The 12,174-nt window shown below is 37.6% G+C and overlaps 1 protein-coding gene across 1 annotated transcript; it reads right to left on the bottom strand.

The window, feature by feature from the left end:
- Positions 1–7,756: 7,756 nt before the first annotated feature.
- LOC149784224 (uncharacterized) lies at positions 7,757–9,812 on the bottom strand. Its single transcript, XM_089933242.1, has one exon. It carries the CDS (start codon positions 9,572–9,574, stop codon positions 8,108–8,110), a length of 1,467 nt encoding a protein of 488 aa, XP_089789368.1. The 5' UTR covers positions 9,575–9,812; the 3' UTR covers positions 7,757–8,107.
- Between the last annotated feature and the right edge of the window lie 2,362 nt (positions 9,813–12,174).

The raw sequence follows: 12,174 nt of genomic DNA, 5'->3' as shown, positions 1-12,174 counted from the left end.
CTTTTTTTGTGTGTTCCGACTCAGGACTCCAGTCTGGATGACCTATCGCTCTAAATTTCTCCTGGACATTCATCCAGTTTTTGTTCATTCTCTCAAATGCTTCTTTTTTCTTTATGTTCTCTTGTTCTTTCCTTTATTTTGCCCATGTGTCTTTAATATTCTTGAATTCTTCTTCCAAGACCCTTTTCATAATTTCTTCTGCTTTACGGAGTTGGTCCCGTCCCCTTTTGACAAAAGCCTACTCTGTCAACTTGAAGATATCATCCAAAAACACCAGACTTTGATAACAATTTGAAGCGCCTGCTTCAATGTTCCGACCCTTATATATTCAGGCTGGATGAAACTTCTCAACTTCTTTATCTCTTCTTCTTTCATCCGTTCTATGTTCTCACTGGATATTTTCAGGTTGTTTGCAAATTCCAAGTTGCCTGGGAACTTCCATTCTCTTTCAAGTCAAATACTGCTACCATCTTCTTTTCGCTTATTCCGTAGAATTGCGAGAATGACGGACCTTTTTTACTTTTATATCTAAAGTACAAACGTGAAGGAAAAGATTCCCTACATTTTGTCTTCTCATATTATCTGCTATTCACAAAAAGATGAGGAGACCAATAACTAACCACAATCTACTATCCACAAACGCGGAGAAGCCAAATCAAACCACAAACTATACTATCCACACACGATAGAAGCTAAAAACATAACCACAATCTACTACCCACACACGCAGAGAAGCCAAATCAAAACTCAAACACTACTATCCACACACGTGAAGAGGGGCCCCGAGTGGTCGAGTGGTCTAAAGCGTTCTTCGTTACGGATCACTGCCATCTCACCTCTGTCTGCGGCGGTTCGAGTCTAGGGTTCAGCCAATGTGGGAATGTGAGAAAGCTTGCCAGTAGCTTCTCGTGGGTCGGTGGTTCTTTCCGGGGTTTTCCCGGGTTCTTCCTCCACCATTAATACTGGCCGCCATGTATAGTCTATCGTGTGCTGAAAATGGCGTTAAACCCCACAACAACAACAACAATACACGTGAAGAAGCCAAATCAAACACAAAATATACCATCCACACACTCAGAGAAGCCAAATCAAACCCCAAACTCTGCTATGCACACACGGGAGAAGTTAAAATCATAACCACAGTCTACCATCCACACACGCGAAGAAGACAAATCAAACACCAAACTCTACCATCCACACACGGGAGAAGCTAAAAACATAACCACAATCTACTATCCGCACACGCGAAGACGATAAGACCTAACCCATAATCTACAATCCACACACGCGAAGAAGCAAAACAAACTCTTACTTTATTATCCACAATCTCCATTATATAGAATCCACACACGCGAAGGAGCCAAAACTAAACATTCATCTACCATCCACACACGCAAAGAAGCCAAATCAAACCTAAAACTCTATTAACCACACACTGGAGAAGCTAAAAACATAACCACAATCTATTATCCACACGCGGCGAAGCCAAATTAAACTCTAATCTCTACTATCCACACACGTGAAGCCCAATCAAACCCCAAATCTACCATACACACACGTGAAGAAGCCAAATCAAACCCCAAACTATACCATCCACACAGGGAGAAGCTAAAGACAAAACCAGAATCTACTAACCACACACGCGAAGAAGCTAAAAATTAACACATTATCTACAATCCACACACGCAAAGAAGCAAAACAAACTCTTACTTTCCTATCTACAAACCCAATTATATACTATCGACACACGCGAAGGAGCCAAAACTAAACACTCACCTACGATCCACACACGCGAAGAATACAAATCAAACCCCAAACTATACTATCCACACACGTGGAAAGCTAAAAACATAACCATAATTTACTATCCACACACGCGAAGAAGCCAAATGAAGCCCCAAACTCTACTATCCACACTCGGGAGAAGCTAAAAACATTACCACAATTTACTATCCACACATGCGGAGAAGCCAAATCAAACCCCAAACTCTACTATGCACACACGGGAGAAGCTAAAAACATAACCACAATCTACTATCCACACACACACTGAGAAGCCAAATCAAACCCCAAACTATACTATCCACACACGTGATGAAGCCAAATAAAACCCAAACTCTTCGATACACACATGACAAGAAGCCAAATCAAACCCCAAAATATACTATCCACACATGCGGAGAAGCCAAATCAAAACCAAAATCTACTTTCCACACACACGAAGAAGCCAAACGAAACCCCAAAATCTACTATCAATACACGCGAAGAAGTAAAACTTGTCCAAAATCTACTATCCACACATGGAAAGAAGCAAAAACATAACCAAAATCTACTATTTACACACGCGATGGATCAAACCAAACTCTTACTTTGCTATCCACAAACCCAAATTTATACTGTCCACACACGCTAAGGAGCAAAATCAAGCCAACAATTTACTATCCATACACATGAAGGTACAATAACCACTAAATATACTATCCACATGCGAATAAGCAAAATCAAACCCGAATCTATCATCCACACAGTAGGAAAAGTTAAATAACCACACACTCTACTCTATCCACACAAACGTACATGAGTGCTTACAAAACCCAATAATCTACCATTCACACAAATGTACGTGAGCGCTTAAAAACCCCAATAATCTACTATCCACACATGCGAAGCTGCAACATTATAACCATAATCTACTATTCACAAATGGGAAGAAGCCAAATTAAACCCAAATTCTACTATCCACACACGTGGAGATGCGAACAACTAAACACACATTTACCAGACAGCGTGGGTTATCATCCTTGAGGTTGACTGTACTTTTGTTTATTTACTTCACACAAACCCCAAATTCACTAGTTTGATAGGGGAACAAATAAAAAAAATGACACCCGGTACTGTAACACTTCTGTCTCTATTGATGTGAGTTTGCTTGTCAAAATGTTTGAGTAAGATTAAAAATGTTTGTCAGTTTCAAAACGCGAACCAGTATTGTGGCCGTTTAATATTTGATGGTGCAAGAAGAAATGGTACAACATGCATCAAATGGATTGTAAGTTTACACTCCAATTTGTCTGCACTGCAATGGTAACAATGCTCTTGCGTTGGCATTATTTTGCCACACTACCTTAGAAAAAAAAAACAATGCATCACTCATCATAAACGATTTCATACTGCGTTCGCTTCGAATTGACTTCAGTACCTTTTCGCACAGTGACAAGATCGGACGAGTTTTTTAAATTATTCTGCGGCTGGCTGCTACACTACTTGCCCTGAATTTACAACCAAACAATGTGTTACACATTGTAAGTGACTTCACTGGCTAACCGATATTTTCCACCGTCTTAGCTTCAAATTGGTTTCACTTGTTATTCGCACCGCGAGATGATCATACGCGTTTTTCTGTACCTGACCATTAGTCACTTCACAAGCAATAAAACAAACACACAATTGATCATGCCATGGGCGACTCATGGAAATTATATTAGTCATGTTACGAAATATATCACGACATGTTTGGATGCTTTTTGTTTCTGTGGTGACTCTTTAATCACATGCGTCTTCAGTTCACTCTTGTGATATTTTTCTAATGGTGTATTGTTTCTACGGATGTGATTATGTTATGTTCAATATGTTCTTTTATGTTTTCAGTGATTTTACATTATATCTATATTTTAATTTAGATGTATGGACTATGTAGTCCGAAATAAAGAATTCTTATCTTATCTTATGTGAGTGGAATGAGTGTTTCTTTGAAACTTTCATAAGGAAAATATACCATAAAAACAAACGTACGTGTCGTGAGATTTTTAAATTAGGAAATACATTCTCTCTCGCTCGTTCTCTCCATCATTGTAGTTTTGATTTATACCTTAATGGAATATGTTCCTGTTTGAAGATACCTCTCCAAAATTGTGATCAGTAGTAGTACAGTAGTCACCATAATTATGCGAACTGTTCCATTTGTGATGTAATTTTTTTACACTCTAAAAAATTGTAGAACGAATTTTTTTCTTCAAACAGTAAATCTCTGGATGAAATAAAAGCTAGAGTTTGCACAATTCTGGTATCTTAACTTTATCCTATTTTGGCACTGCAATAAGTCATAGATTTTTTCTTCTTCTTCTAACATTAGATTTAGTTTTTCTGGAGAAGAAAAAATAATCACACAGCTTTTTCAAGAATGACGCAAGTGGCACTGCACTGTATAACCCTGCCTATGGTTAACTCTGAATTCTAAAGCCAAAACATGGGTTTAGAAAAAAATGTAACACCGTTCATCCCATATTTAGCTCTAAGCGCTTTACAACATTAGACAGCACCTATAAGATAAGAAACATAATAATATTATTACAAAAACAAACAACATGAAATTAGAAAAACATTAAAAAATAAAAAACATGCTGAGAATATTTGAGGTAAGAAACATTATTAGGTCTTTAAGTTTGTTCTTGCAGTCAAAATAAGTGAGTTTTGAGAGCACTCTTGAATGTGATCACTGTGTCTTTGTGTCTAAGTTCAGTGGGTAATTCATTCAAGTTGCTGGGCCCTGGTATGCAAAAGAACGCTGTCCATATGACTTTGTTTTCATAGTGGGAATAATGAGTATACGATTGTCAGAAGAGGAGAGTACGTATCTTGCTGGTGTGTACATATGGGTGAGGTCGGATAGGTATGTTGGACTAGAGTCCGACAGTGAAACGTAGCACAGAGAACAAATTCTGTGTTTGATTCTTGATCAAATGGATATCCTATGTGGGGTACAGAGCAGCTGGGAGGTGTTCTCTTATCATGGTATTCTATGTATGATCCGAACAGCTGTGTTTTGAACTTTTTGAAGTTTCTGGAGTAGATATTGAGCTGAACCAGACAGAATTGAGTTACAATAGTCAGTCTTGAAAGTACTAATGAACTCACAAGTGTTTTAGTGGCATCAACTGAAAGATATTTGTGAATTGCGCTGATGTGTCTCAGCTCAAGATATGCAGCCTTGTATATGTTCATGACATGTTGGTGCAATGTGAGAGTACTGTCTAGAGTAACACCTAAGTTTCGTACTGATTGTGTGAATTTAATGTTGGTGTTGCTGATATTTATTGTTTGAGGTAAAGGATGTGAATGAGAAAGTCTTTTTGTGTTTTGATCAGAATGGCCTCAGTTTTATCATCATTCATCTGCAGCTTGTTACAAGTCATCGATGATTTCACATCAGAAATGCACCTCTCTACACCTTGGATGGTAGCATCAACTTCAGTTGGATGGCTAGATTTGTATATTTGGATGTTATCAGCGTACAGTTGGTGAGACACTGGATGATCTATGACACTTGAGAGCAACTGAGTGTACAGAATGAAGAGAACATGTCCAAGAACAGACCCCTGTGGAACACCACAACATAGATCAACTGGGCTGGAGTGTATTCCATTTGCATATACAATTTGTGTCATGTTGACCAAGTAGGACTTGAACCACAGTAAGGCTGTATCATGAATGCCAAATACATGCTGGAGACGGTGAAGTAATATATCATGGTCTAATTTGTCAAATGCTGCAGACAAATCAAGGAGGGTGAGGACTGTAATCTTTCCACTATCCAATGCAGACAGAATGTCATTAACTGCTTTTAGAAGAGTAGTTTCAGTACTGTGGCAAGGGCGATATGCAGATTGTACATCGCTAAAAAGACTGTTTGAATTTAGATGAGATACCAACTGGGATAGAACAACCTTTTCTAAGATTTTGAAATGAATGGGAGATTAGAAACTGGGTGGTAGTTCTTTAAATCATTATGGTCTAGTGTTGGTTTCTTCAGCAGAGGCTTTACAATGGCAGTTTTGAAAAATGATGGGAATTCCCCAGATGAGAGAGAGGTATTAGTAACATCAGTTAGTGAAGGCAATACTGGATCTAAGCAATCAAGCAGCAGTGATGTTGGAATTGGATCAAGTTCACATGACTTTAGTGCACTCATCACAATTGTACGTACGAAATTCATAGACAGGTTCAAATGCTGCTAATGGTTGCCACTCAAATTCTGTATCCCAACTGTATGGTGATGACGAGTCAATTGAAATTGTGGTGTCAAGCTTATTTCTATTGGTTTGTACTTTGTCACGGAAGAAATTTGCAAACATGTCCGGAAGGACGACTGGAGAGAAGGTAGTTGGAAGTGGTGTTGTTTTGTTCCTTGACATTAGCTTGTTAGTAATCTCGAAGAGCTCTTTCCAGCTGGAACTTTCCATGATCTTAGTAGTGTAGTGGGCTGATTTCACTGCATGGACTATATCTGTGACATTCTTCTTAGCGACTTCATAGATTTACTTATGAATAGTGAGTCTGGTGGAAAGCCAGAGCCTCTCAGGTTTACGGCGGTCTCTTTTAGCAGTGCGAAGCTGATCCCCAACACTGCTATACCATGGAGAACACTTTTGAATTGATACTCTGCACTTGGTAGCTGGGGCATGTTTGTCAAGTAATGAACGCAGACAGTTATCAAGTTGTTCTGCAGTGGTAGGTAAGCAAGTTGTTAGGTTAGCTTGGATGTTGTGCATTAGTTTGGTTCTATTTATCATACAGAGGTTTCTCTTAGTAGCAGATACAGGTGGAGGGTTTGGGACTGATATGTCCAGATGGCATATAATGCAGAGGTGATCTGATGCAAGGTCATGGGATACCAGGGAGGACCGTAGAATGTTATCATCAGGTCTATGAAGAATCCAGTCTAAAATGTGACCATGTTTATGGGTGGGTTGGTTAACTGACTGTTTGAGGTTGAAAACATTAATGGAATCTATGAGTTTTGATGTATTTGAGTTTCTGGGACAGTCAAAGTGAAAGTTGAAATCTCCAAGAATAATCAGGTTGCCACTTATCAAATTTCCATAGTCCAGGAGATTCAGAAACTGCTCCAAAAAGAGAGTCAGCCAGCTTGTTTTTTCTACTAGGAGGAGGGTGGTATAGGCAGAAAAAATGGACTGATCTTTGCTCCATGTTCATTTTCCTTTGACACTATACAGTCCCATCCATGTTCAATTCCCCTTGATGATATACAGGCCCATCAATGTTAAAATTCCCCATGTTAAATTCCCCTTGATGCCAGAGTGCATGGACCGTTTTTTGCATGGTAAGTCCCATTGACGCTATAAAGCACCCTTACACTAATTGCACATCTGGGGGTCTCTCAGCAATTGAATTTTCTCATTGTAAATATCACCACAGCTAAAATGATCATTTTCCCATTCAGCAGATGGTTGAAGAAGGACTGGCAAGCTCCTGTATAAGTGATTTTCTGCGCCCCAGGTAAAAAAATTGCATCCAAGAACGCGTGATTAAGCGTTTTTGTAACTTCTGTAAAATATAAAGGGGCCAAGTGTTTGGAACTAGTTAATTGATTCTTAACATACATCTGTCTCAGGTATTCTGGTCAGTGTGGGCATAATATCCACAAAATGGGATGATTAATCATATGTGGCAAATGCACTTATTTTATGGTAATGGTGGATAAAGGGATAAATAGTTGCTGAAAGCTACAAGCAAAACCTGGAAGCAACTAAATACATTAACAAACCTACTAAACAATGAAACACTAGACCATTTAATTTGGATTACTAACTTCAAATTTCAATAGTTAATCATGTCCAGTGTCTATTTTCAATTGTACATCCATTTAATAATCACTCTAAGCAGAATTAGAAACACTACTGAACTGAAAACAACTCAGAATATAACAGATACACTCAACTGAAACCAAAAACAGCAAAACCCTTTAATGTTTATTTAGATCTCCATGACGTATCATCATAGTCATTTGAAAACACCACTCCACCAAAACATTTTATCACGAACGTCACCTTTCAATGCATTATCTGCAGTTCACTTTCATATAACCACTATGAATTGTCTGTTATTTGTTAAACTGTATATGTATCAGTACCCGGCCTAACATTTTTCTACAAACTTTACATTTGAATACTTGTCTGCAGTAATCATTCTGAAACTCTGCAAATACTACTTTTCCCAAACATTTCATAACAAAAATCACCACTGAATGACTAAATTGTCCTGTATATATTTTCATATTCAATCTGCATTTAAACACTTGATTAAAAACTTAACATTTGAATGGTTTTTCTCTAGTATGAATTGTCATGTGTCTTTTTAAAACACTACACTGGCTAAACATTTTATCACAAACTTCACATTTAAATGTTTTAACTCTAGAATGTATTCTCATGTGTTTCTCCAAAACAACTCTGTCACTAAATGTTATATCACAGGTCTCACATTCGAATGGTGCATCTCCAGTGTGTAGCTTCATGTGTCTTTTCAAAGTACTACAGAGTCGAAACATTTTATGACAAATTTCACATTTGAATGGTTTTTCTCCTGTATGGATCCTCATGTGTACTTTCAAATAACTACTCTGTCCAAACATTTTATGACAAATTTCACATTTGAATGGTTTTTCTCCAGTATGGATCCTCATGTGTACTTTCAAATAACTACTCTGTCCAAACATTTTATGACAAATTTCACATTTGAATGGTTTTTCTCCAGTATGGATCCTCATGTGTACTTTCAAATAACTAATCTGTCCAAACATTTTATGACAAATTTCACATTTGAATGGTTTTTCTCCAGTATGGATCCTCATATGTACTTTCAAATCACTACGCTGGCCAAAAAATTTATTACAAATTTCACATCTGCATTCTTGATCTTTCATATGTAATCTCACATGGATCTTCAAACTACAACTTTGTTGAAATATTTTATCACAAACTTCACATTTGAATGGTTTATCTCCTGTATGTATTCTCATGTGGCTCTTCAATGTAGCACCTTGTCCAAACAGTCTATTACAAACATCACATTTGAATGGTTTATCTCCAGTATGTATTCTCATGTGGCACCGTAAAGCACTATTATCCCTAAACATTTTATCACAAACTTCACATTTGAATGGTTTATCTCCAGTATGTAACTTCATGTGGTCCTTCAATGTACCACGTTGTCGAAACAGTTTATTACAAACCTCACATTTGAATGGTTTATCTCCAGTATGTATTGTCATGTGGCACCGTAAAGCACTATTATTCCTAAACATTTTATCACAAATTTCACATTTGAATGGTTTATCTCCAGTATGTAACCTCATGTGCCTTTCCAAATGAGCTTTTTGGTTAAACATTCTATCACAAACCTCACATTTGAATGGCTTTTCTCCGGTATGAATCATCATGTGGACCTTTAAATGGCTAAGGTGCCTAAACATTTTATCACACACTTCACATTTAAATGGCTTATCTCCGGTATGTATCATCACATGGATCTTCAAAGTACTACCGTGTCTAAACATTTTACCGCAAAATTCACATTTGAATGGTTTATCTCCCGTATGTAATCTATTGTGCATCTTCAAATGAGCCTCCTCGACAAACATTGTACCACAAACTTCACATTTGAATGGTTTATCTCCTGCATGAATCATCGTGTGTACCTTCAAAGTACTACTCTCTCTAAATATTTTATCGCAAAATTCACATTTGAATGGTTTTTCTTCAGTATGTATATTCATTTTACTCTTCAGTTTATTAGTACACTTTCCGTTTGTCTTGCACTATCTCTGGCAATTTAAAAAAAAAAAAAAGCAAAAAAAACCCACAAAAACAACAAACAGATGAAGAGTATAAAAGAAAGGAAGTGTCTATTCGATGGCTCTCGTGTACCAACTTTTGGGAAGACTATTCGCACAGCTGCCGTGTAATGACAAGAATAAAGACAATCACGCACGCGACCGGTTAGGGACAAATAATTTAAAAAAATCGCCAATAACGTAAACTCTGCTAAACAAAATCGCCAGTAACGTTAACTCTGTTAAACATAGCACATTCCCCTCATTACCTTTACAGGGTTGGCAGATGATTTATCTGTCTTGTAAACATAGATCATTAAAAAGGGAAATTGTTACATAGTATATATTTCATTTGGTGCTAAATTTCCCACGAAGGTTGTTCGCTAAACAACAATCGCTTCGCGACTGGTGTCTATCTCAGTTTGGATCAAAATAGTTATGAGATAGATAGCCATAGTATGCAAACAATTAGAAGCCGGCAGGTGCATTTCCCCAAGAAAAGGAAACTGGACGATGCAAATTATCTGTAACATTCCAAAATTTTGTTAAAAATGGACATCCATATTAATGTGACCCAGGTGCGTTAGTCCTACAATGTAAGACCACAGGGGCTCGTATCGTTGCTTACAATTGACCTGTCATACATGAGTAGTAAATGGGGTGAGATTAGCGTCAATGGGAATTAGCATTACAGAGACCCCTGGGTCAGATTAGCGTCAAGGGAAATTAACATGGAGAAAAATCGTGGGACGGTTTAGCGTCAAAGGAATTTAAACAGGGTGGGACTTTATAGCGTCAAGGGAAATTGAACATGGGATTTTTTTTTTTTTAAATTTTTTTAAAAAAGGGGTAGGCAATGGAAAGGCTATCTCTTTTCGAGAAATATGGCTGGCCCTGAAAAGGGCCTTTGGGTTTTCTTCTTCTTCTTCTGCTTCTAGTTTCTTCTTTTTCTCCACCAAGTTCTTATTTTATCTCCAACACTCTTTCTCTTCTTTTCTTTCTTTTTTTTTCTCCTGCTCTTCTTTCTTCTTCTCTTCCTCCTCTTCTTTCTTCCTCTTTTCATTTTCTTCTTCTTTTTCAATTTTTTCATTCCATGCTCTCATCCTTATCCTTTCCTCTTCATCCTCCTTCTCCTCCTTTATTTCTTTCAACAGATCACTGATGATTACCTTCATTTTTCGTAAATTGTTTATCTCCATCTTCACTCGACGGGGACTATAAGAATAGTGATCCTCGTTTAGGTTAACCAACATTTGCTCTATCATTCCTAAATTGTCGAGGACGTTTTGCAATTTTTCCATTTTGTCCATTTGGTTAGAAGCCATCTTCTTTTTTTATTCTTTGCAGAATGGTTTGAACGACGAATACTGTGCGTTCTTATACGAAAAGCGCGGACGTGAAGGAAAACATCCCCTACTTTTTTATTTCATAAAATAAAACCCTAACTATACTCTCTACATACGCTAAGAAACAATTAACAAAATCCATAATCTACTATCCACACAATCGTACGTGAGCGCTTACAAAACCCAAACTATACTCTCCACATACGCTAAGAAACAATAAACAAAATCCATAATCTACTATCCACACAATCGTACGTGAGCGCTTACAAAACCCTAACTATACTCTTCACCTACGCTAAGAAACAATAAAGAAACCCATAATCTACTATTCACATACCTTAGCTCTTACAAGCACCAACACACAAACACATACCCTCACACTATCTTAAAAAAGAGTTAGTGTTTATATTCACACTACTCTACCTACACATTGGCAAATTGATGGTTATTTCTTTTCTAGAGTATTGGGTAGCCCTGAAAAGGGCTGTTTTTTTGTTTGGAACTTCATGGACACCTGGTTAATGGTGGCACCTTCCAGGCCTGGCGCCGCATACACATCTTATCCCCCAGTTACTTTTTACCTTTTGGGGGGAGAGAGCAGAGGCAGGATATGTCGCTTCAGAATCCCAATTTTCGCTCTCTGGGATTCTGAAATTTCTTCTTCTTCTCTCCTTTTCTTCCTCCTCCTCTTCTTTGTATCTTCTCTCCTCCTCTTTGTATCTTCTTTCCTCTTCTTCTTTATATCTTCTCTCCTCCTCTTCTTTGTTTCTTCTATCCTCCTCCTCTCTTATCCTTCCCTCCTCCACAATGGCTTCCGCGGCCAGTTCATTTAATATGCGCCTGGCATATTCCAGATGCACATGAAGTTCCAACAGTTTCTTAAGTCTCGTGTTCATTTTTGGTGTTGATCAATCAACAAGGGTAGTTGGACTGCCGAACGAGTTTCAATTTATAGTGAAAGCGCGTACGTGAAGGAAAACATCCCCCTAAAAACATAAAATTGATCTTACCTAGATCATGATCAAAAAAAATAACAACAACGCGCGGACCTAAAAGAAACACTCACTCACTTTTTATGCTACCCATCACTATTTTAAATTTTTTTATAAATCACTTCAATAGACTATCCACATACGCAAAGCAATCCAATCTAACCCCAAATTTACACCTCAAACACCAAAAAAAGACATCATTTTA

This window comes from Sinohyriopsis cumingii, chromosome 14 (assembly GCF_028554795.1).
Source record: "Sinohyriopsis cumingii isolate HCF-2022 chromosome 14, ASM2855479v2, whole genome shotgun sequence".
Classification (NCBI taxonomy): Eukaryota; Metazoa; Mollusca; class Bivalvia; order Unionida; family Unionidae; genus Sinohyriopsis; species Sinohyriopsis cumingii.
The sequence above is the reverse complement of the archived record's forward strand: the minus strand, read 5'-3'. Positions and strand labels throughout refer to the sequence as shown.